The sequence below is a fragment of the Kwoniella pini genome, chromosome 4, assembly GCF_000512605.2.
Source record: "Kwoniella pini CBS 10737 chromosome 4, complete sequence".
Taxonomy (NCBI): Eukaryota; Fungi; Basidiomycota; class Tremellomycetes; order Tremellales; family Cryptococcaceae; genus Kwoniella; species Kwoniella pini.
In genome coordinates this window covers 1,557,091-1,581,975 of record NC_091719.1, presented here as the reverse complement: position 1 = coordinate 1,581,975, position 24,885 = coordinate 1,557,091, and the positions used below count along the sequence as shown (strand labels likewise).

The window sequence follows — 24,885 nt, the reverse complement described above, 5'->3', positions numbered from 1 at the left end:
AGGTCAATGTTGTAAAGTCATAAGCAAGATGATCATATAAGTGTGGTTAGCTATAATAATATGTCTTGAAGTGATCCCAAGTCTCAGATTCAAACGCGTGGTATGATCCTTCTTAAATGACGGGATTAGCGGCGTTATACATGGTGAATACTCTTACTATGTGAACAGCTGCTTTGAGTGTGGCGTTTTTTGAAGTAATAAGATGATTATGGCTACATACATGTCATGAGCAACAAGCAACAATGCTTTCCTACGGCATAACAATCCTCGGAGCGGCCTTATATGATATCGCATAGACACATGCTTATATACGACAATTGACTCAAATACAATGTATATCTTAATTACCCCATGTATCTTTCCAAAACGATATCATTCAATTCTATCTACCTAATTTCATTTTCAAATTATGTATTTCTTCTTCTAAAATTAATTTATCTTTTTCTAATTTACTTTTTTCATCTGAAATTTTATTCATTTTAATTAAATATTCTCTAATTGATTGATCATATTTTAAATTTTCTTCTTTATTAAAAATTTCTGAATCATTTAAAAGTTTTTTTAATTTTTCATTTTCTTTAATAATTTCTTTTAATTTATAATTTAATTCAAAATTTTCATTTTCTTTAAATTTATTATTCATTTTTATATTTGATAATTCATTAATTAAAGAATCATTTTCTTCTTTTAAATGTATAATATCTTTAATACTTTTTTCTAATATTTTTGTTCTATTTTCATATTGATTTTTATAATATTTTTCTTTTTCAATTTGTGCAATTTTTGCAATATTTGATAATTTTTTATAATTTATATCATCATTTAAATTGAAATTTTTATATTTTTCTAAATTTTCTTTAATCATTTCGTGAGCATTTTTATCAGTCGAAGATTGTTGTGTAGAATTAGGATTTTCAGTGTAAGTGGATGTAGGAGATGCCAAAGTATGTTTTGGTGACGTAGTGGTATCATCAGTAGGATAAGGAGAAGAAGGGGGTAATATGCGATGAGGAGGGAGACTATAGTTGGAACTTGCAGGAGCCGGATGGATTATGGCCCTGTTTCTAGGTGATGTTGGGATCTCGAGCTTGACTTTCTTTGTAGGGACTAAAGGTGATGGGGGAGGATTAGGCCAACTTGACGAGGGCACATATCTTGGGCGTTTTGGAGGGCATGATGAGGGTAATTGGGGTAATGGCATTGTGGGATAAGTATATCTTATCGGAACTGTGCGAAAGTGTCAACCGGGTCCAGCGTAGTTCGAAATATGTCTTGAAGAATTATTTCAAGGATATCAACAAAAAGAAACAGTGATGTCGTCCGGCGCACTAATGGATGACCATTTGCGAGGAATGAATATTCCGTGTTCTGATGGCTCAGAGAATCGTATTCGCGTGTTGTCTTGTTTAATGATGAGAGAAGCCAAAGAGTAAGAATTCACACTGATCGACCTCTAAAACTTCTTATTGACCTCGTGTTAGGTCATGAATGTACACGATGAATAGAGTTGAATGATTGTGGGCAATCTGTGTCGAACAAGATTCGACCCAATGATAACAACATGTTTTCAAGATAAATCATTGCTAAGCAGTGATTTGTAATCTCGCTCAAGGCTAAGCAGTGATTTGTAATCTCGGTCCGGTCAAGGTTGATTGTGCTCTGTTGAGATGATGTGTGTTGTGTAATTATGAGTCCGAGCGTTTTCACATTCAAACAGCGATCAAAGCTCACAAACAGTAAACACACCCAACTCAAAAGTAGCTCATCAACAAACACTTTAACGTATCTGATACGCAACTCTTTCTTCATTCCCATACATGACCACGGCCCACAAGATCATCGTATCTCTGATTAGTCAAAGTTTGATAAATCTGTCGAAAGTCTATGTCCAACTGGAAATGCCTTCACCCATTCCATCATATTACATTCCACCACCATACCCTTCTCATTCATCTCATTTACCAAAACGACCTAAAGTTTATGATAATTTATTTTCGACATTGGACTCATCAAATGAAACGGATAATCCAGTAGCTCCATTGTCGAGAGAACAAAAGCAATTCACATATCAATCAAAACCTCTGTCTGAAAAGATAGAAATTAATAATGAATTAAAAAATTTAAAACATAGTATATCAGAAAGAAATTTAAATGATAAAAGAAGAACAAATAAAGAATTAGAATTAATAAATAATTTAATTAAAAATCATAAATTAGAACTTTTAGAATTTGAAAAAACAAAAAAAGAATTAATTGAACAAAAGGAAATGATAAAAAAATTTAAAAATGAAAATGAAAAATTGCAAAAAGAATTTGAAGAATTTAAAAAATCAAATAAAAAAGCATTAAAGATTTTAATGAATTTACAAAAAGATGAATTTTTATTTTGGTCAGGAAATCAATTAAAACCTTATTTAAAAGAAATTGAATTAGGTATTAAATTTAGAATTAAAAATTGGCAAAATAATAATCATAATAATATTAATAACCAAAGAAATAAAGACAAAGATTGTTATAAAAGAAGTAGTTCACCTGAATTTGATCTGCAAGAAAACCAACGTAAATCACGTTGATATAGTAAGAAAGAGACACTCTTTAACACATTTCGGTGAGTCGTCATAAGCTCAACATACTACTATATACTGACTGTTTACGCATTCAAGCTTACGATATAAGCTCAATATTTAGTTATATATTTTGTATCATTTGGGCTTTCACGCTATGTGTATTCGAAATACTTTATATGTGTAATAGTATCTATCACAAGCCGCTTATTGTAATATGTTCGATAGAGTAGGATGATGGGTAAAGTGTAAACATGCATACTAGCTCTGACTGTGTACCTCTGCTTTCAGAAAGAAACAAAGCATGAGTTCAATTCCCCTTTCCCCCTCCCAAATCATAACTGGATAAGATATCTCCATTATATTCGAAGCCATCGAAATGATAACTATGCCGCCAGGAACCGGTTCAGACCACGTTCAGATCACGTGACTGTGCATTTAGCGTAATAACGCTCGGATGATAGACGCGTCTGATCTTTTGAATCTGGAACATTAATTACTGTAAAGATTAAGCGTCCGACCGTCATTGCCCTTCATCCTTCAATCAACTTGAACATCTCTTACTATTACTATTTACACCACTGAGACTATACTTTGCACATCAATTGACAAAGAAATACCTTTGAACGAGCTATCAAATACGAAAACCACCAAGTTGGTGTATTTTTATCGACCGCAATCGAGAGAATCTGAGTTCATGAATTCCACGATGGAGAGTAATGAAGAAGCCCCACACGACATTCATGCATTCTTCGACTCCCTATTCACCAGCCCCTCGACAAGTCAAAAAGTCAGACCCCTACCCACTCCCTCGAAGAAGCATCCCTTATCCAGCTCACCTGTAAGGCCTGTTAATTCATTTGGTTCTTCCCCTAAAACAGCATCCTCTTCACCTGGTCAACCATCTATCCGTTTAAGTCAACAAGCCGAGTCAAGTATGAGCTTGAATCTGATCCCAAATTCCAAAAGACCACTATCCCTCATCATTACCTCAGCTTCATCTTCTACAAATCTGCTTGATTCAGAAAGACCCACTAAAAAGATGATGCCGAACTTTTATCGTGATTCATCAATTAGAGGTATAATTCAACCTTCAAATAATAAAGTTAAAAATAAAGATAAATCACTTGAAGGTTTATTAAAATCATCTCAACCTTCTCAAAAACCTCGATCAGAAATTACTCAATCGATAGTTCCGAAGCCCAATCCCATGCTCACACAGAGGTACAAACAGAAACAGGCTAAGTTGGTTTCTACGCCCAAAGCTAAAGCAGTAATTTCTAAGAAGGCTCCGAAATCCTCAAAAGCTGAAACATCTATCATACCACCCCCGCCCACGGATGAGTTAATCCGAATAACAATGGAAAACTATAAAGAGATATTTCCACCACATCAGCTAAATTCTCGTAATCCTTACTATGTTCACCTGTTCTTAAAAGGCGATATAGTGGTCCCCAAGTCCAGAATTCACTCCATCGTGAACAGTCCAGCTTTACCTTCCTGTTCTGAATCTGCTTCGACACCGGTATCACAGTCACCCATCTCAAATAAATCCACCCCGAATCTTGCGATGGCTCTTGAACAACAAAAGAGGGATAACGAACTTCTGCGACAATCTTTACATTCGCTCCAAGCGAAATTCATGGAGAAGAATAGGCTATTGACCAAAGAGAGGATATCACATGGACGCAATTGCCAACTCCTTGGAGGTGCACAAAGGGAATTACTGTCAAATAAAGAACATATAGCGATGCTTACAAAGGCGGTACATGAAGCAAGAGAGCAAGCTCTATTTTCAGCACGCAATAATTGGGGCGAACATTACCGTCGGGCTAGTGAGGAATTGCGAAATACAAAAGCACAACTCAGAGCGGTACGGAAGGGTAATAAGATTTGGATAGAACACGTTACGAATTGTAAGGTAGACAGAGAACGTATAGTTGAGTTGGCGAATAAGGCTAAAGCAGATATAGAAAGTCTGAAGAGGCTTCGAGACGAAAATAAGGTGTTGAAGGAAACAAATCGTAATTTAATGATTAGGAGTGAAGAATTAGCGCATTTCAGGAAAATGATAAATAAGGAAGTAGAGGTGAATGACGAGCAAGCAAGAGGAGAATAAGGTTACGATAGGTGCAAGCAGTTGATGTTTTGAGCGGATACCGTTGGGATCACTCGGTATCTCTCTACTATGGAATTCGATCATATGGATTTATTGGTTTGAGATGATCCCAAATCTTGAATCATTTCATCTGCCGTCAATCTCCCAAGATGAAATGTCGTCAATCCTCCAATGCCGGGCGTTAGCATGTATTTTTCCCACTCGGTGGACCTATATAGAATCCTTTATGAGCTTATCGTACTCAAATTCGAAATGCACCGAATAAGTAGAACTTACTGATTGGTTCCAGATTCACCTGCTTTGTCAGACTTGACCAAAACAAAATAACTTGTAACACAATGATCACCAATTTTGGTTCTTGTAATCTTTTGATTGTTTTTGGATGAGGTTGCCTGGACATTTTTTTTAGCATCTTCAAGACTATCAAATCGTGGTCTATTGGCAATTTCGCTATATAACATCTTGTTATTACGTTTACCTATTCTTCCAAATGTGGAAGAATTTCGATCAAATATATGACTAAATATACTGAATCTTGATTTCCAATTGGTACTTGATAAGGTCCATCGACGACTACTTTTGGAAGTGGGTTTATCAGATTGAATTTGTGTAGCAAACTGAGTTGATTCTGACATGATATACTTTATCCTGGTACTTAATGCGATTGCGTTTATCGTAAAGAACTGAAGAGCGAATTTATCTTATGGTTATTCTTATACAAGTAGATATTTCATATTGGAAGTTTAGGTGCAAATGATTATGCTCGACTCAATCAAAATGCACATCAATTTCAGCGATAATGACGCCATTCGCAACTGACTTTGAATATGATGGTAATGTAATATAAAGGATTTCTCTTTGAAGGGATGTTGGATCGTTTCATGTAGCAAAGCCAATAGCGATTCCTGCTATTGAATACTCTGTCCTACAAGATACGTCACACTATGTCTTACATGGCTGAATATGGAAACAAACCACTGCACTTCACACTACTCTTAAAGAAGACGGAGAATATCAATACATCTATCTAGCATGCGGAAAACCATGACATCCGGTCTTATGTGATCTGAAACTGTGCCTCATCACCATGACCTTGATCAGCGGTCTGAGCACTTTTGTATAAAGCCTACGGTCAGCCCTCAAAGCTAAAACGGAAATACGAGTAACAACTCACTTGAAGCTTGATGATTCAATACTGCCCACAAATAATATAACGATTCCACGCCATAAGTGAAATCTTCCTTGAAATTCACTGAGGCCAATTGTAGGCAAGCTTTGTGCATACCGCCATTGTGACTCATTTAAAGTAATGTGCACATAGTATCTTGCTTCGTGGTCTGTTCAGGATTAGTGACATACTGGGTAGCCGTAGAGGCATTATTACAGGCCTCGCTAAATTTACCTGGTGAAGATATGCTTGAAAGTTTATACCGTCAGTATAGATCGTCTCAAGGGGCGAGACTTACTTCCATTCACTCCAAAAAAAGTGGGTGGGAAAGACGTGTGACGACACTATGATGTTATTTCCGTCCTTTGTGGGTCGCGCTGGGTAGCCTTCGCTGCTCAGTGCAGCATTCACGGAAATTTGGTAGGGAACATCATGACGAAAGTGTTGATGAGCTCAAGGGCTAGCACGGGAGGCAACAGACGTCATCTTTTGCTTGGCAATCATGCTTGTGGTTTCCGATGTGATGGTTCATGTAATCATAGATGGTATCACTATGTTGTCGCACATTCCATAGAAAATGCACATGAAGTGGCAAAGGGGACTATGGGTCAAGAATGCGTTTCACTTTCCAGCTCAATCGTCATACTGTACTACGTATTCCAGAGTGTTACAGAATCATGCCACTGTTGCTTCAGCCTTAGCACAGTGCGGGTGACTGTAAATGTTACAGTATGTTCTTGTAAGTTTGGCACCATTTTGCAGCCACATGCGTACAAGAGTCCGTGTCGATGTATGGGGGAATACTGCAACGTTGCTCTTAAACTCGACTGTGGCGCGGCCCAGCTGTGCAACCAAATTTTGGTAATTTTATTGAAAGACAAGATGCGCACAACCACATGGAATACATGCATAGATGAACCATTCGTGACACTACATGAAAAACGTGTTTCAATTTACCAAATTTCAATATGTCAAGCTAACTCCCCCTCGTGAGTGTCTGCACCTACGGTAGAGCCCTGTGTGCCGGAATCATTGGACGAGAATACCATTCTTCTGAGTGGATGGCCCTCGGAAAACCTTTCAATATCTTTGATACTGAGGAGCATGCGCTCTTCATAAATCGTAGCATCGCTTTTCGTCCAGGAACTTGTCGTTGTCACATCACCTTTCCCGGATACCTGGACTTCCATGTTTACATAGGCTTTCTCCGATCTGACATGGAATGTCATTAGTAATGCAGATTTGCAAGACGCCCGCGAGATGCCCGTACAAGGCCAGGAATAAAAGTTGCAATTCCTGACGAGTAATATCGACTCACTTTTCATCCACCTTGCAGATGTTAGCCGGCAGCGGAAGAGCATAGTATTTCCCTAGGACGATTATATCGCTTTTTGATTTTACCAAATCGGCACTGACTCGAAGAGGCTCGTGTCGGATCATTGTATACCAAGAACAAGGATTCACCGGATGTATCAGGTCCTGACGTATCAGCATCACTTGCATTAGTAGTCGGTGGCTCTGATGTAGTAGACATTGTGGTAAGAAGCTTGGTATTGAATTAATAGAGAGATCGATATTGATCCGCAAATAGGGAATTGGGTGGATCAGGAATGTGATAAAATGATGTACTGTAGGAAAAACATTTGCCACTTTGAGATCAGTTGGTCCTAATTATATATTGTCATCATGATCGTGATCTCTTTTGTGTCATTCTCGTCCTTTGTATGTAGCTTTGGGTACCTCTTCTTACAACGTATTATGACGAATAAGCTCCATTGTGCATGAATACCAATTGCAATTTCAGACCATTGATGATCATACGTATGGAGAGGCTAGATGTACTTCCCTTCACTCTGAATGCTTCAGAATGGCTAGAATGGGGGCTCTTCAATCAAGTATAATGCCTATCACCCCCTTTTCGAAGGTTAGCATTCGTATTGAGGCAGTGTAAGCACATAATCTACATGAAAGGAGGATTCTGCTTTGTAAGGATTCGCCGTACGTCATGCTAGATGCCCTCTTTCCACTCAAAAATGATGATACAAGCAGATGCATAGCATTTCTTCATTGTTAAGAACAACAATTACAATGATTCCCAGCGCATTCCACTAAGCCAAGGACTTCCTACTCCTACCTTTGGCTTTTTTAGTCCCAGAAGTCGTACCTTTCAAACTTGGTGTTCCTTCTTCAGGATCAATCACACTCCCAGCCGGAGTGGCACTCGTACTAATTCTCGGGCCTTTCCTCTTTTTACCACTGGTAGGTGTCGCGGAGGGAGTCATCGTAGAAGCTTTCGCTTTCTTACTAGCTGGAGTTGACTTTTTACTGGGCAATATAGGTTCAGGTTCAGGTTCGGGGAATAAATCATCATATCCTGGTAAAGGTGATAAAGGGATTGGATCGATTTGAGTGAATTCTTCTTTCTCTTGATCAATTACCATGATCTGTTCTTCCCGAACGTCCCCCGTCTCTTCAGCTCTGCCAGTCTCTGACGCGGAGTGAATTCGATATGGTTTTAAAATCCGTAAGAATTGTTTTTGGTCTAGAGGATATGCACCGATATACCAATTCTCCAGATTCATCTCTGCTAATTTGGTGATTTTCGGTAAAGTAACAGATTTAGGACGTGACTGGGTTTTTTTGGGCGCGAAAATTGGGGTATTCGGAGTATTTTGTCGAGATGGATTAATATCATGTTGAGGGGGAAAAGTGGCTGAGAGAGGTTCGACAGAGGAAGATGGCTGAGAATGGCTTCGAGCATGAAGGTGAGATAAAAAGCTTTCTGAGAAGTTTGAATCTGATGTAGGTGTTTGCGGAAGGTTGAGATCGGTAGCCCGAGCATGCCGAGCGATGCAAACTGTCGTAAACGTTAAGATGAGCTGTTTCCTGCTACGTGCGTCTTCATAGAGCGGTAACTCACAAAATCCAAAATTCTCCATCCTCAGTGCAGCTTCTATACCTTGACTACCAGCCCTAAACCCAATTACATCACCATGTTGAACGGTCAATTCGCCTTGTTTATGCCTGACTCCACCGCTCCGAATGCGCACAGTAGCGTCAGACCCCAGAAACAAGATCGCCATGTATGTGTTGGGCCTCATGACAAGTTTCTGCGGCAAAAGAGGTAATCAATCAGCACCTTTTTGGCATGACGGTATCACAAGATAGCTTACAGGATTCAAGCTGGTTGACGAATTTGGAGGATTTGCTACAATCAAAAGACTTCCAAATCTAATCGATATGTTAGCTCAATTGCGATGCACGTAGTTCAGGACGACTTACTCTGGTTGACCGGGGAACATGCTTCCAGCACGAGTATTTACAAGATCTATCGCATCCAAGCAAACAGGCGGAACGTCTTGCCAGTGAACCGTACGATATGTCGGAAAGCTGGCGAAGGGAGATGGATCCGATCCGCACAGATAAGTATAGAAAGGAGATAGCGCAAGTTCGACAGCTTAGATCGGAATGTCAGTACAGGCGTTTGCTCTGTATGAAGCGGTCCAAAGGTGTACTTACGTCTCCGCGTTGTGCTATTCGCAGTATACCTCCGGAGAGGAACCTCATTGCCACCTTGCACTTGCAAGCCCCTCAATACCTTCCCAGCTACCTCGTTCACACCATTCCCTTCATGAGCTAAGGAATGCTGGACTTGACTATCATTGCCGAATAGGTCATGATCAAGGGAATGCTTCACAACCTTGATATGAAGAGGAAAAAGGGACCATGAGCGTTGAGTTTGGAAGGGGAAAGAGGCATATCCATCCTCTTGTCTCGCAGAAGTACATACCGGTCGGGAGGGCAAACGTAAATCTTCTGCTGTATATACACGTCGAGGTGGTTGTATAGAGTGCTAGACAAAAAAAGATTAATGACTTGTTGGGAAGCGCCACCACTGTTTCGACTTACGCCACAAGCTTCACAACACCAACCGGTCCATTTATAGCGTTCCTGAGCTGATCCGCATTTGTCACATACCCAGCCTCGCCAGAACTCCCGCCCAGCGTGAGCCTGAGTGACATCGTGACTGATACCTGTGGGCTGAGGTGGACGTAGTCGCAGACCGAGCGTTTCAGGCTGTATTCGTGCTCTAGGTCGTGCTGGAGCAGGACGGTTCGTCATAGGACCTATTCGATCTAACGCCGTGCAGATATCGTTAGTATCCATCCAGCACTCACAATTGAGCAGAGACTCACTGGTATTGCTCGCAGCGTCGCCAAAGAACCACGAACAAGCTTCATTGAGACAAATATCACCAGTCTCATAAATCCTCTCGGAGGTATATCGACAGTTGTCGCATGTGTGCTGATAATTGGATGTTTCGTCCATTTCCATTGGAACGTCCCTGGTGGGTGCTGATACCGTCGTCGATCCTCTGTCTGTACCAGACAATGACCAAGTATGATCACTAGTAGCTGAAGAAGGCAAGTAAACCGATTGTCTTGGTTCGCGATTAGAGCTCCACCAAGGCATATCTTGCTTTCCTCCTGTACACCATTCGAACCGAAATTTCCAAATCACTTCTTCCGGTCGACCAGCAGGTGCATTTTGACTGGGTGTGAACAGTTGAATATCAGGCATGATGGGTTCAAGCTATCAGGATGAAAGTCAATTCCTGCAATTCTTAGCTTATTTGAATATAACACGCACCCAAGCATCCGTTATCCAGAACCAGCCCAAAACGACCAGAGGTCTTGGTACTTTAAACGGGACAGCACTGTAGTCCTGTGCTACGGCTACAGCTACAGGAGTTCTGGCCCTTTGTGCCATGAGTAGAGCGGTGATTTCTGGCTTTTCTCCGGCATTGGCTAAGTCAAGGTCGGGTTTTTGGTCTTCCTGAGCTGTGGAGCTAGTGCAGTTGGCATTGATTCTAACCTTTTCGGTGTTGTAAACTGATGGTAGGATATTAAGCGGTGGGGAAGAGGGACGAATTGCCGGTTCATGATCATCATCGTTCACGGGAGAGGTCAGACGAGGAGGTTCACATGAAGGATAATGAAGTGATCGTTGTCGCCTGGACTGACCACTGCGAGTATCACTGTCAGTTTGAAGTCTGAGAACGGGCGTTAGGACTTACATTGCAGTAATGATGGTTCCCGAATCCCTTCCTGAACCCCAAAAGTTACCTTGAACACCTTTGACTTCACCTTCTAAGATGACCCCCCTTGCTACACCGCCAACACCTATCTCCACACTGGCTCCAGCAGTGCTTCTGGGCTCCCGCAGATACTCAGCAGCCGATTGTAATGCTGATTTAGTTTTTGCCCATACGGGACAAGGTCCGTACATATCGCTTAGGGGAGGTTTCCGGGCATTATCTTCCAAGCGAGAGAAATACGCTTGATCATTGCGTGTAAGCGGCAAGTCGGTCGGATGAGTTAATGGACCAACGGCATCTCGATTTGATTTCCGTCGCACCCTTTTTGGATCACCTTCTACCGCTATAGACAGCTTCCTCTTCTTCTGCGGTTTCGATTGTAAAAGCGAAGGTGGTTGATCGATGCTCATTGAGGTTGCTCGATTCTCATCAGGAAGACTAGGAAGAGGAGGAGGAGGAATGTATGTATGGGCCGGGGCTTTACCTTTTTCTTTCGACGATAAGCGGCCAATACCAGTAAACGGGGAGTTTGAAGGTCCAGGTAGACCACCGTTTGATGTATCTTGAAGTACGTCATTAAACGGTTTGGTTTTAGCCGCTTCAGCTTTTAGGTTGCGACGTTTGCCTTTCGGACGCATCATACCCCATGCTTTACCTGGTATACAGATTACACCTCTGCCAACGCATCGAGCGCATTTCGGCCAACCTCGATCACAGTGCTGAGCGACAGCAGGATTCTTGCAGCATTGACACGTTGGAGGTAGGAAGTAGACGGCGCGGGCTAAATGAAGCATTGAATCGATTTGCACGAGTTTTAGATCTTCATTCTTAGAGAAATTTGGCAGGTTCAGGAAAGAGTACTCACACGAATCCTTTTCGATACCAATCCAAACACTCCTCTTATCCAGTCTATCATCTATATCCGCTGGCAAGTATTTCGGTCTATATAACGAATTTGCAGGAAAATTTTCGATGATAGGTTGAGGGGCCATATCTCCCCAAAAGGGATTCGCGATTTTATCAGGAGGATATATGATATCGGCAGGTGGTTCGTAAGGTGGTTCTCCGGTCGGAATGAATATTCCTCCAGAAGTTTCCGATAATAATGACGGCGTTGTCAATTCAGGACTATTGAGCAGTGCAAGCATAAGCATAGCGTTTACGCACGATTCAGAGTACTCTGCGGAGTGAGTCACTTAAAGAGTAAGTTTCATCAAGAATGGACATACCCCACGCTCCTGTGTTGACCATTAAGTCCTTTGCCGCCGCTTGAGCTAGCTCTTCTACCATTGACACCTGTATTGGGTATGTAAGAAGTAGATGCTGGTATTTCAGCTTGCTCTACTATCGACGACATAGCAGCCTCGAGAGTCGAGATAGGAATTGAATGTGCCTGTGTAGTAGATGATTCAGCTTGAACTGCAGGGTCCACTGGATCTGGGTTGACTGATATGGCGGAGGCTAATGTCGATGCTGCTGGTTGTATTTGAGTGGATAGACGAGACGGATCTATCGGGATGCCAGGTGACACACCGTCCGCTGTTGTAGGATCTACTGGATCTGACATGATGGTTGAATCCTAGGATCTGCCTAGCACATCGATCTCAGACGATACAAGTCTTTTAGAAGCCTGAATTCAAGGTAAATATAATTGGCGAAACTGAAATATCGTTGAGTTATCGAGTGTTTGATAGCTGCATTGAGTGACATTGTCGTTAGTCGCGTTTGGTGAATTCCCGATCAACCGGATCCATTTTCTAACCCAAATCCAATCATAACCTTAAATTCATTCAATTCATCCTGTTCATACTTCACATCACTGCATGTCATCAACATGCTGAGAGCATTACGAAGATTCTTAGCTGGATCGACAGAGGACAGCCGCGCAATGAGACCCGAGTATGAGCCTTTGTCAGCCAATGATGAAGCTTCGACACATCATGAAAGGGACAATATCAAAGAGGATGTCCGTCATGAACCGAAAGTCTATCTGGCTTTCTGGGTGTTGGGTGCAGGTGTACTAATGAGCTGGAACGGTGAGTAGTCTGCTCGTCCACAAACAGGGCAAAGCTCCTCTGAAGTTCATGATCGCTTAATTGTCCTGTCACAGCGCTTTTATGTACAATACCTCTCTTGACAACGTTCTTTCCTACCGACTCTAGTATGAAGTCAAATTTAGCAAGTTATATCTCTTCGTCTTTTTGCTTTGGAAACCTCTTCTTCCTCGGAATGGCGCAGAGGAGTGTTGGCAAAGTGAGTCCCACACGATTCACAAAGCAGATATCCTCAAAGTAGATTAATAAGAGGTTCGCTAAAATACTCCTGTATAGACTTCACCTTCAAAACGAATACACTGGTCGTTGTTGCTTTTACTGCTCACATCGTTCATTCTCGCATTCCCTCTACTTCCTTTGATTCTCCCTTCCCTATCGTCCACTGCTCTATTGCCTGTTATCATAGCTACAACAGTGATTTTATCTATTTCAACAGCTTATCTACAATCAGGAGTATTCGCTTTATCTGCATTATGGGGTTCTAAAGAGATTCTAGCTGTAATGTCAGGCCAAGGTGGTATAGCGGTGCTCGTTTCTCTGGTCCAGCTATTTTTGGCCATCATCGCGGCCGGATCTAAGAATGGACCAGTGGAAGGGGATAATGGGGAAACGAAAGCTTCTACTTTGGCCGGAGTAGGATTATGGGCATTGGGATCAGCCGGTACAATCGGTTGTTTATTTGCTCATAGGTTCCTCATGCGTCATTCACAATACTCTTTGATCACTTCATCAAGCTCAAGCACAAGGACAAGTGAAGATCAAGAAGAAAAGAAAGGTCTGACCAGAAAGGTATTCAAGAAGAATTTGGTGTTGATGATTGCAGTCGCTTGGGTATTTGTGGTAACCTTGGTGAGTCTCATCGATGTATACCACAGAGTATAGCTTTACCAAAGGTTGGATACAGAGTATATGCTGACTCCCAAACATTTAGTCAATTTTCCCTCCTGTCACCACAACGATATTATCCACTCACAAGCCAACACCCAGATTACTACAACCTGATGTATTTATTCCTTTACATTTCCTGTTGTTCAACAGTGAGTAGTGCTTCTCGCATATGGGCCTCGATCAAGAGGTCCGCACAAATGCAGAGTTACGGAGATGCTCAAACCTTGTGCTCATGTTACCCTCTTAGTCGGTGATTATTGCGGTAGAACATACCTTCCATCAATCCAAGCATTGTTTACCACTTCACCGCCTCGAATCCTCCTTCTATCGCTATCACGAATAATATTTATACCTTTACTGTTCTTTTGCAACACCACATTGAGGAGCACAGTACCAATATTCAATTCAGACTTGGTATATTTTTTAATTATCTTATTGCTAGGATTGACCAACGGATACATAGGATCAGTGTGTATGATAGTTGCTTCTTCGCCGGAGCTCTCTAAGCGAATAGAAGAGGATGAAAGGGACGTAGCTGGTACTCTGGCTAGTTTTTGCTTGGTAGCTGGTCTAGCAGGTGGAAGTGCAGCTAGTTTCCTTGTAACTTATCTGATCAAGTAGTTATAGTACGAAAAGAACAATTCGATCGTATGTATACATATGTACTGCATATCATCAATTATTGCTTCTGTCATCACCAAGACCTTTAGTAAACATATCTTCAAACCTCACTCCTACAACCTTCAAGTCGACCTCTGTCATACACATGTTCGATTGGCCCAACTTTTACTCGGAAATCTTGATCAAGAGCTTTCCAGTTGTTCCTCTACCTTGAATATCCTTCTGAGCTTGAGCGACTTCTTCAGCAGAAAATCCATATACTTTATGAACAGCATAATTGATTTTAGCTTTTTTTGTAATATCAATGAGTTCCGAAGTGTACTCATCCCATTCTTCTTGTGTTTTGACAACAGCTGGTAAAGAAGGTCGAGTGATTTTGAGTGCTTTGGGTGTAAGTTTAGATACTGGGAAAGGAGGTGCAGCGCCCTTCAAGTCGAAAATTACAGTCAGCATCGTGATTTTGACTTCCACTTGAAGCACATGAAATATTCCCTGGGATATTTTAGTCACTCACAGAGGCATTTCCGTATGTCACGATAGTACCTTTTCTTCTAACAATTTCGAAGTTTTCATCGAAAGTATCTTTTCCAACTCCATCATAAGAAACATGCACACCTTCTCCTCCTGTCAATTCTAGGATTTTCTTTACGTTTGTCTCTGAAGAATCAGTCGAAAGAAGTACATGATCCGCTCCTGACTTCTTGGCAATTTCTGCTTTTTCCTTTGAAGATACAGTAGCAATAACATTAACTCCTAGGTATTTAGCGATCTATGTATATTTCCGTCAGTCCAACTTCGCTTGGCCTTGAAAATACCCGCAGACTGTCATGATTACACACCTGAGTGAGGATCAAGCCAACTCCTCCCGCAGCACTTCTATTCAAGATCCAATCTCCTTTTTTGACAGCATAACTCTCTTTGAGGAGATATAAAGCTGTCAATCCTTGAACACCAATTGATACACCGTCTTCAGCAGGTATATCGTCAGGCAAAATAGCAACTCTTTCTACAGGAGCCACAAGGTATTCTGCGAAAGAGTTAGGGGCTGTAGTGAAAACTCTTGTACCCGTTTTGATATGATATCCCTCTGGTGCACTAACCAAAGTTCCTACTGCATCTTGTCCTACAGTGTATGGGAATTTGGCTGGGTATAATCCAGTCCTGAAGTCTGTTGTTTACAACCGAGAGAGTGAGCGTTCTAATTGCATGTACATAACAGAACCTCGAGCTAAGTCGACTTACAATTATCGATGAAGTTGACACCCCTAAAACAAAGATCAAGCGGGTCAACTATATAGCTCATACTATCCGTGATCACCACTTACGTCCATTGTACCTTTATGAGCACCTCATTGTCTTTAGGTACAGGTGTAGGTATCTCTCTCAATACGTTCACTTCTGGCCCGCCGACTTTATCGACCTAACATTGTCCATTAGCATAATCAAACTACGAAGGAGGGTACCACAAACCTGAATGGCTTTAATAGTTTTGGGAATTTGAGTTGACATCTTTCGTAAGCTTGTTGTATTTCTGGAAAAAGTATGAGATAGATTGGATAGAAGAGACATGTATATACTCTTCTTAATATACTATTGTACAGGTCGTTATTCTTTACTGTTTTGACGAAATATGATGTGCTCTATTACTACCTTACGCCATTTGTAAGGTGATCATTTGATTATATCATCTTGACCTCCACCTCGGGTTTTTCGGTCCAAGCCGAGGTCGATGGGCTGATCAAGCAAAGATCTCGACCAAAGGCAGTCATGAAGCAACTAATCACTACTAGCCTTTAAGATGACCCTCTCAAGACACCGAGGAAACGACTGTCATAGGATTGGCGAGTACATAACAACGCGCAATCACTCGTATCGACATCTCAATATGCTAAAGCCCACTTTCTGACGTCAATCTCAACATCCACCAGATCCTCGAGGCTCTCACGAATGGTCGCAGATACTTGATCGGAATGCCGGCCGACAATTATAATGTCTCCATCCGCTTTCTAAAGCAAATGACATGGAAGGTGACAATGATATGGGCATACTTAGTCGACGCGAATGAAAAAGCTGAGGGCAAATTGCCGAATAGATGACACAGCAGATAAGCTACGGTGTAGTGGGGCCGGTATCACACATAGCACTAATGCAATGTGAAACGCTGTATATGACCCGAACAAGTTATTCGAACGCTACGAAATATAGCATCAAAATAGACTTGCAGTAATGGATCTACATATCAATGGAAGCTCTGTCGCCCCGGCCATCTCTCACAAGATTTACAGAGATGCGATCAGGAAAAGGATCGTGCATCGTTATCACCAAGGCGATCCGTGCGGAGAAGAAATAGACGATAGATGACTGGACTTTTCGCCACCCAAGATCAATCCTACTAATACATTACCCATATCTAAAAAGACTTGCCCTTTTCTGTTTCTTCTCTGCTATTTATCATATCTGACATATCTTCAAAGCGTGTTTCCTTTATTCATGCTATCTGAAGCCCATTATCAATACCGATTACTTACTCAGGATGACTTCTTTCTCCTCTTCCAAACGACCTCGGACAGATGACATCGACTTTATACATCCCAACAGATTCCAGATCGTTACAACGCAACATCAAAAAGCACAAGGGATATCAGACGATCCTTTTATATCAAGCCAATTTCATGCTTTATCAGAATGCAAGGCCCTCATAAACCAGATCGACGGCAAACCTTACATGATCGCAAGGATATATACGAATCAATGGGAAAGATGTTTAACTGCTTTGAAAGCATCTCAGCTGGATTATCATTCCTTGTTATCTTCTCATGGTGATCTAGTAAAACAGCTCGACATCTACCAAAAGGAGATTATCCAGCTTCAAGCGGTTTTGGAGTCAAAAGAAGAATATAACCAATTAGCTAAAAAGGAAGCTATAGATTGGAAAAAAAGTCATATCAAGGAGAAGGCATCATGCCAACAATTGAAGGTAACACTCGATGGGCTTAACGATAGAGTGTCCGAGCAGAGGGCAGAAATAAATGATCTTCAAGAGCAGAAGGCAAACCTGGACACTAAATGTGAAGCGGTGTTGAATGAGCTTTCAGAGGCTCTTCAAGGTAGAAGTGACCTCGAAACGAAGATACGGGAAATGGAAATAGAAAAAGCAGCCATCCAAGATGAAAACAAGAATCTTCATGAGACGATAAACCAGCTGGAAAACGAGCTTCGACGAGAAAAGGAGGAGAAGAATAGTCCGGTAGATATGGTGCGAGACTATCAAGGAGATATTGATGATCTGCAAGAAGAAAGGGGAACATTGGTCGTCCCTCTTGAGAAATCGGAGCACTTATACACAAAGGTTCCATGGGCCCAGGCTGAACTGGAGACACAGATTGAAACGCTCAAGTGGAGGCTTAGTGAAGCGAATGTCATAATCGACAACCTGCATGCAAAACAAGGAGGAAGAAAGGAGATATCACCAGCATTTAGCCCGACAAGGCCTGTAAATGGACATACCAGGATAGTGAGTGAAATCAGGTTTTGGTCCTAGTCTCCGTAAATCCGAGACTGACTCGATTAACGTGTCGTCAGCCAAACGGAAATGCGATACCCGACCACGTCTCACTCAATCCCATCCACTCCTGCGACGCTTCAACGAGAAGACGAATGCAAGCGATAGAGGAACTCAATAGTAATCTAAGATCTCACCTCGATCATCAGGAAAAAAAGCACAAAGAAGAAAGAAGAAAGCTCGAAGAGGAGATGGAAGAGATTTATAACGAATTATGGGATTTGAAACTGCGGATTGCCAAGTCTTAGGCACGATTATAGCTAAGTTTATCTGTTCGAAGAATAGATATGTCGCTCCGCAGACAATATACGACCTCTATTCTATCGGTTGATATGAAACACAATTCATACAATGTATATATAGTACGATATTTCTCAGCTGCAGATATCTCTATGTGAAACAGTATTGATGATTACAGAATGGTATCTATCGTGTAAAGACTCGTTTCGTGCCAGGCTTTTCGCGACACACAAAATGTCTTCTTGGTTCTTTCAATGGATCATGTGAGGCGCTTCGTCGTCTGACACGGCAGATTTCGGTCTTCGGTACGCCACTAAGAAGACCAACAATCCCAAAGCAAGCCAGCCGATCTCAAAGTAGAAAGACGCTTGAATGTTCTTGTAATTACCGAAAGATCCAGGATTGATCGTAATCATTCCGGCTTGTATTCCCAAAGCTAAAGATCCTCCAACCTGGAAGAAAACTTGAAGTAAACCACCAGCTGTTCCTGACATAGAAGGGGGAACCGATGTCATTACTCCCACACTGAGCACATCCCATCGATCAGTAGTAATTCACAACTTATATTAGATGAAATGGACACAAACTTACGAAGTTGCGGAATAAACTAACATAGCACCACCTGAAGCGAATATACTTGATGGGAAAATGAATTTCCAATAATTATTATTTATTTGATCCTTAGATTGACTAAACATTATAAATCCAGCAATGGCAAGTGTCATACCACTTGTAATAGCTATACGAGGTTGATTGGTGAACCAAGAAAATTTCGATAACATACAAGCTGCAATAATTGAAGTTATAGCTTGAGGTAGTAATCTAACTCCAACTATAATTCCACTCTCTCCTCTATGTGTTAACCATATATTTACAAAAGCAAAATTATTTACTGACCAAAAAGAAAAAATAATCAAACCTAATAATAAGAAAATCCATACGTTACGAATTTTGAATATTGAAGGAGGTAATAAAGGATATCCTTTAGGTAATTTTGATTCGTACCATATAAAAATTGGAAATATGAATATTGAAATGATGAATGGTGCAATAAAGTAAGCTGTCTTGAAACCATGATCTCCTCCCATTGTCAATGACAATATAAGAAGTAATACAGCAGCGAGAATACTAAGCAAAAACGAGGTTAGTTTCATTATCGTCATTTATCTGAGTAAACCAAAAAAATTCATCTTACAGGAAAGATCCGCCTAAATCAAGTTTTTTAAATTTTTTTTTCTGATTCTCTTCTTTTTCAATCTTCTTCGAATCTATTCCTTTTGGAATCCAAAATAAACTCCCTATAGCAGGTATGAATATAGCTATAGCTAATACTCTACAAAACCATCTCCAAGATGACATTTGACCTGAATTAGGTATTAAATCTATAATACCTGCTATAACTACACCACTTGCTCCACCAACAGGTGCAGCAGAAGTATAAATAGTTAAAGCTTTACCTAATTCTTCTTTTTGAAAAATACTTGATAAACATTTAAAAGCTGAAGGAACTAAAGAAGCACCTGCAATTCCTGATAAAGCACGAAATATAAAAAAAGAATATAATTCAGGTAAAAAAGAAATTAATAAATTAAAAATAGCTAAAATAATAAATCCAATCGAAAATACTTTTGAAGGTGAATATAAATCTGATACTCTACCAAAAAGTAAAATTGTAGATCCAAATGTAATTAAATATGAAGTTACTATCCATGATTGTTGAGAAATTGGTATTGAAAGTTCTTGAGCAATTTTAGGTGTTAAAATGAAAAATCCATTATAACTCCACTCTGTTTAGACATTCATCATTAAAGCGATAATTGAGAATGCAGTGTTAGTTGAGATAGTTGGGAAAACGACTTACGGTCAACACATAATGAAAAACTAAATAACACTAATAATCCCCATTTTTTGGTATGGGACAATTGAATTATTTGATCTTCCGGTCCTAAATCGAATTGGGATTCCTTCTTTCGAGTCTGTTGAATCCGAGTTTCCTTCATACTATCACGAGTCGTTTTATCGAGTGGCACTTCAAGCGGCTGAGCTGAATTATCCCTCACGTAACAGTCAGCTTGACTTGAGCTCTCGTTAACACTCATACGTGGCGATTTCATGATTGCTCTTATATCGAAATTGGAGTGATAGCTTCGATGGTGTCTGCCGACCTTTTGGTAATCGGTCAGTATCATTCATTGCTTCCAGAATCAGCTTGTGGTCTTCTTATACCAATTTGGAAACTGCCATCCAAGATAAGTGGAATCCATCTGAAAGTGGAGGTCGGATAAACCACTCTGAAGCTTATCAAGCAATCTCGCGCTCTCTACACTCCAAAGCCTCCTGTATATCAATCCTCAAACAGAGAACCGTGTCCTCTCCTATACCCTTTGTTCATTCATCACCTATCAGATTTCTCAACATACCTCCACTTGCCGCAAAAAACGAAGCTAGAACAGATTGTTTAGCCTCGAAACCTGTTTGAGAGGGAATCCTGAATAAGCTTAAACCCTTTTTAGCTGATTCAGCATTTCCACCAAGAAAAATGCCTCACCTATTATGATTCGGATGTCCCCGCCTGGTCTCGCGGCACCTCCACATGTCTATTTCGCATTTTTCATGGGGTTGCACGACTTGCATTCCACTGTGATCAAGCATGATTCTCTTGCGGGATCGCGTCCTGTGCGCATAAAAGATCAAGCATGTAGTGATAGAGGGATGTAGATTGTTGAATAAAACTTTGCTGTGATTGATGTACAAGATTTTACCGAAAATTGAGTATTGATACTTTGATTGCACCGCAGCGTGTTTATGTGTTTACGTAATTATAGGTATGCGGCGTGCGGCTTAGCGTTTGGCGATGATGTAAATGCTTTTTGTTGTTGTTGTTGTTGTCCTAAGGCCAAGGTGTAATTGACATAATATCGAACACGCTAAATCAGCGTGGGTTATGCGCACACGGTCTAAAAGGGAACGAGGCATAGATATTTAATATGCTGGGATATTATTCCCTTTCTCGACGTAGATCCGCGCAAAAGAATGATCCACCTAGTCCAGGTTTACCTTTATACTCTTCATCAATAAATGAATCCGAATTACCGACTTCACCCAAAGCACTGAAATTGTCAGCTTCACCTACTTCCCCAGTTGCTGAAAATCGAATAACAGAAGACGGATTAGGCTCACCATTTAGTATAACAGGTCCTGCATATCCTCTTCAAAGTGATTCGAACAATCGACCGAAATCTAAGAATAGTTTACCTACTTTAAGTGAACATGAACGAACAGAAAACATGTTACATAGTGGTGGAAGTAAGGTACCTCTTATATCAAAAGATTTCGGAATGAAAGAATCACCAAAAAATGTCAACATGCAGGAAGAAAATACGAAAGAAAGTATTACAAGTGATTCATTTAGTTTATTACCTGGTGATGATAATTCATTACCAAAATCAGCTATTGATTTACCTTCTCAAGGTGATAAAGAATCAGCTAGAAAAATTTCAAATATATTTGATGATCCTAAATTGCTTCCTCCACCATCAATACATGATCAATACGTTTCAAAACATATTAAACCTATCGCTCCTCCCGATCTTTCTTCACCAACTTTAGAGAGTCGACCATCTTTGAATAGATCAACATCCGCTCCTGGACATCCTAATCATTCAGCCACTTCACCACCAAATCAAACCGGATTATTACCTTCAGCTATACCTTCTGAAACGTCCGAAAATCAAAAGAACGACGATGCAAATCAACCTATCTACGAGATATTCAATGCGAATCTTTCAACAGATGGTCTGGAAATGAGTAAGAAACTTAGAGGATACCTTGATCTCGTATTGAAAGGTCAAGAACAGGTTGGAAGGATGCATTTATCGCTTGAAGGGCTAGGTATGGGTAGTCGAGGTATATGGGAAGTGGGTAAGGATAATGAAAATGATAAGAATGAGGAAGATGTAAAGGGTAAGATCGAGGAAAGGCAAAAAGGCATTGAAGATATCATGCAACGGGTGAGTCAACATCGCTTCACCCGCATCTTGCTTTCCCCACTAGGACTGGAAACAGGTGAAAGTACAATCTGCTTACCTGACTATTTCGTTCGAATGCACAGCTCGGTGAGATATCGGATACTTTGAGAAATTACCATCAACTAGGTACACCAAAATTAACTTTTCCACGACGAAATACGAAACCTCAATCCCCTTTATCCGCCGAAAACGCCAATAGAATTCCTCGAACTCCAAATGCGAATGCTTTGGGTAGATCAACAACTATAGCAGGTGGAACAACTTCTCCAGAATTAAGCAAAAATAATCGAACCAGAGCACCTACTTTAGTTAGATCAAATACTGCTGTAGGAGATTTATCGCCTAATTCTATTAAGCAGCAAAAGGAAAAAGCTCGATCACCTTTGATCAATACTTTCACTCAATTCACTTCTAGTGATGATGATATTACTGTAAACAAGAAAAATACAGATCTACCGCCCTTACCACTACCCCATGATCAGGTAAACTTTCCTACTTCACCGCCTTATACAGGAGGAAGGAAAATACCTTTCCTTGATATGGATAGAATACACGATCAGCATCCGAGAGCTGAAGACGCAGAAGGCGAAACGCCAACCAGTCATCATCATTGGTTTGGTGAAAGTCCTGATAGTAAGACAGGCAAGAGAGAAAGGAAAATTACCGATAGTCCGATAGAAATGACCTTCAAATCTAGGTTTTAGCTAAGGTGCTCTCGTGCTACGTAGTGTATGAGCATATGTACAGTTGTAGTATAAACCGTTTTCACTCCTGTTGTATAGCATATAAATAGTTGTGTATGTATTTGAGTGATAGATATGCATGCATTAAGGTGCACTATCATCCATTTGATCTTCTTTATCAAGACATGCATATACATATAGCTCTCAATGCCTCGCTATAATTCAACGGAAAGACAGCTTGTATAGTAGGGAAATTGATTCCGCTTAGTCAGCAACTGAACCGGACGTCTACAAGAATTCGGTTCGAGAGCAAGATACAAGTCGAATTTAGATAATTCATCATTTGTACCTTTGTATCCCTCTTCGTTCTATTATTACTATCAACTTCGATTGACTCATCGTTTTGAAGCATCACAAATAGACTAGTGATCACACTGGGAGACTGTGGTCAGAAAGTAGGGTTGCAAACGCATCATGGCAGCTGCAGCTAGCTCTTCGACATTTTTAGACCCTCATCTGGGTCGAGCAGCAGATTTCGTCGGACCTGATTTTCATCAAGTCAACTTAGACGTAGAAGGGTATTTGAAGTCTCAGAAAGGCTACAAGCTTGATTCGGGTGAGTAAGGATCTTTATTAAGAGCTTTAAATTGGATTTGCTTGATATTTAAGGTATATTAACCTTTCTTGTTTTCCTATAGATACACAAATATGTCCATTATCTTTAACTCCATTAGGATGTCCTCTACCAATTTCACAATGTCCATATAGACATACAAACCCTTCAGCATCAAATTTCAAACCACCACCTTCTTTACCAACACATCCAAGAGAAAGAGAAAAAAAATTAACAGTTTGTAAACATTATTTAAGGAATTTATGTAAAATGGGAGATAATTGTGAATATACACATGATTGGAATTTACGTACAATGCCAATTTGTATAATGTTTTTAAAACAAGGTAAATGTGAATTAGGTGGTGAATGTTTATATTTTCATAAAAGAGATAGAAGAGTTGAATGTCCAGATTATAATCGTGGATTTTGTTTATTTGGTCCAAATTGTCCAAGAAAACATATTAGAAGAAAATTATGTACTGCTTATCAAATTGGTTTTTGTCCTGATGGAAAACACTGTAAATTTGTACAGTAAGTAATTTTTTTTTTTTTCCTCTGTGAGAAAGTAAATCTTTGAAACTGATTCGAAGAAGGAAAAAAAGAGAAAAATGCTAATTTGATTTTTATAGTCCTGTTGCGGATCGACCTAAACCTGAAGAATATATTAATCCAATTCCACCTGATCCAAAACAATTTACAGGTCCACCACCACAATTACCAGCAGGATATGGAAGATGGCGTGAATATAAATATGATCCAAATGCAGTTGTAATTCCTGCTCCTGCATGGGTAGAAGGTGGTTCTTTAAGTGGTTGGAGAGCAGGTGGATTTTTATCTTCAAATGCACGTAGAAATGATGATAGAGAAAGTGGAAATGGAAGTAGTGGACCTTCAGGAAGATCAAATCATAATAATAATCATCATCATAATGATGTACCTGCTGGTGCACCTGCAGGATATGAAAAGAAAACTGGTTGGATCAAAGATTTATCAACTGTTTTATGTTTCGTAAGTCCCCTTTTATGGTATCATTTCGGACAAGAGCTGATCTAATTTTTTTTTGATTGTAGAGATGTAATAGTTATGGACATTTTGCTAATGCTTGTCCGAATCAAGCTGTACCTGGAGACAGGGGTGGTTTGAAGAGAGAATGAGGGCGATGAGTATATTTATTGTCAATATCGTATAAATATGCATAATATGTTGTATTTCTATTATATCAATTAGCAAAACGTTTACGATATT

The 24,885-nt window shown here is 40.3% G+C and overlaps 12 protein-coding genes across 12 annotated transcripts; 6 read left to right on the top strand and 6 right to left on the bottom strand.

Annotated features, from left to right (window-relative positions):
* Positions 1-382: 382 nt before the first annotated feature.
* On the bottom strand, positions 383-1,201 carry I206_103610 (uncharacterized protein; the record flags this gene model as incomplete). The annotated part of the gene is made up of 1 exon (XM_019153160.1): positions 383-1,201. One exon carries the CDS (start codon positions 1,199-1,201, stop codon positions 383-385), a length of 819 nt encoding a protein of 272 aa, XP_019013321.1.
* Positions 1,202-1,898: 697 nt separating this feature from the next.
* On the top strand, positions 1,899-2,573 carry I206_103609 (uncharacterized protein; the record flags this gene model as incomplete). The annotated part of the gene is made up of 1 exon (XM_019153161.1): positions 1,899-2,573. One exon carries the CDS (start codon positions 1,899-1,901, stop codon positions 2,571-2,573), a length of 675 nt encoding a protein of 224 aa, XP_019013322.1.
* Positions 2,574-3,273: 700 nt separating this feature from the next.
* On the top strand, positions 3,274-4,683 carry I206_103608 (uncharacterized protein; the record flags this gene model as incomplete). Its single annotated transcript, XM_019153162.1, has 1 exon — positions 3,274-4,683. One exon carries the CDS (start codon positions 3,274-3,276, stop codon positions 4,681-4,683), a length of 1,410 nt encoding a protein of 469 aa, XP_019013323.1.
* Positions 4,684-4,763: 80 nt separating this feature from the next.
* Positions 4,764-5,318, bottom strand: I206_103607 (uncharacterized protein; the record flags this gene model as incomplete). Its single annotated transcript, XM_019153163.1, has 2 exons — positions 4,764-4,893; positions 4,960-5,318. 2 exons carry the CDS (start codon positions 5,316-5,318, stop codon positions 4,764-4,766), a joined length of 489 nt encoding a protein of 162 aa, XP_019013324.1.
* A 1,504-nt stretch (positions 5,319-6,822) lies between these two features.
* I206_103606 (uncharacterized protein) lies at positions 6,823-7,385 on the bottom strand (the record flags this gene model as incomplete). The annotated part of the gene is made up of 3 exons (XM_019153164.1): positions 6,823-7,063; positions 7,170-7,221; positions 7,268-7,385. 3 exons carry the CDS (start codon positions 7,383-7,385, stop codon positions 6,823-6,825), a joined length of 411 nt encoding a protein of 136 aa, XP_019013325.1.
* Positions 7,386-7,959: 574 nt separating this feature from the next.
* Positions 7,960-12,516, bottom strand: I206_103605 (uncharacterized protein; the record flags this gene model as incomplete). Its single annotated transcript, XM_070202799.1, has 11 exons — positions 7,960-8,708; positions 8,772-8,961; positions 9,025-9,082; positions 9,134-9,308; positions 9,371-9,704; positions 9,761-9,987; positions 10,048-10,444; positions 10,502-10,877; positions 10,929-11,730; positions 11,815-12,077; positions 12,179-12,516. The coding sequence occupies 11 exons, from the start codon at positions 12,514-12,516 to the stop codon at positions 7,960-7,962; spliced, it is 3,909 nt and encodes a 1,302-aa protein (XP_070058900.1).
* A 267-nt stretch (positions 12,517-12,783) lies between these two features.
* On the top strand, positions 12,784-14,512 carry I206_103604 (uncharacterized protein; the record flags this gene model as incomplete). The annotated part of the gene is made up of 5 exons (XM_019153166.1): positions 12,784-12,985; positions 13,060-13,202; positions 13,280-13,852; positions 13,935-14,040; positions 14,139-14,512. 5 exons carry the CDS (start codon positions 12,784-12,786, stop codon positions 14,510-14,512), a joined length of 1,398 nt encoding a protein of 465 aa, XP_019013327.1.
* A 165-nt stretch (positions 14,513-14,677) lies between these two features.
* Positions 14,678-16,021, bottom strand: I206_103603 (uncharacterized protein; the record flags this gene model as incomplete). The annotated part of the gene is made up of 6 exons (XM_019153167.1): positions 14,678-14,938; positions 15,027-15,281; positions 15,352-15,680; positions 15,755-15,777; positions 15,838-15,932; positions 15,983-16,021. The coding sequence occupies 6 exons, from the start codon at positions 16,019-16,021 to the stop codon at positions 14,678-14,680; spliced, it is 1,002 nt and encodes a 333-aa protein (XP_019013328.1).
* Positions 16,022-17,045: 1,024 nt separating this feature from the next.
* On the top strand, positions 17,046-18,322 carry I206_103602 (uncharacterized protein; the record flags this gene model as incomplete). Its single annotated transcript, XM_019153168.1, has 2 exons — positions 17,046-18,026; positions 18,095-18,322. 2 exons carry the CDS (start codon positions 17,046-17,048, stop codon positions 18,320-18,322), a joined length of 1,209 nt encoding a protein of 402 aa, XP_019013329.1.
* Positions 18,323-18,565: 243 nt separating this feature from the next.
* I206_103601 (uncharacterized protein) lies at positions 18,566-20,428 on the bottom strand (the record flags this gene model as incomplete). The annotated part of the gene is made up of 4 exons (XM_019153169.1): positions 18,566-18,839; positions 18,906-19,442; positions 19,510-20,101; positions 20,176-20,428. The coding sequence occupies 4 exons, from the start codon at positions 20,426-20,428 to the stop codon at positions 18,566-18,568; spliced, it is 1,656 nt and encodes a 551-aa protein (XP_019013330.1).
* Positions 20,429-21,301: 873 nt separating this feature from the next.
* Positions 21,302-23,046, top strand: I206_103600 (uncharacterized protein; the record flags this gene model as incomplete). The annotated part of the gene is made up of 2 exons (XM_019153170.1): positions 21,302-22,324; positions 22,426-23,046. 2 exons carry the CDS (start codon positions 21,302-21,304, stop codon positions 23,044-23,046), a joined length of 1,644 nt encoding a protein of 547 aa, XP_019013331.1.
* A 453-nt stretch (positions 23,047-23,499) lies between these two features.
* Positions 23,500-24,794, top strand: I206_103599 (mRNA 3'-end-processing protein YTH1; the record flags this gene model as incomplete). Its single annotated transcript, XM_070202798.1, has 4 exons — positions 23,500-23,641; positions 23,724-24,171; positions 24,270-24,648; positions 24,711-24,794. The coding sequence occupies 4 exons, from the start codon at positions 23,500-23,502 to the stop codon at positions 24,792-24,794; spliced, it is 1,053 nt and encodes a 350-aa protein (XP_070058899.1).
* Positions 24,795-24,885: the final 91 nt, after the last annotated feature.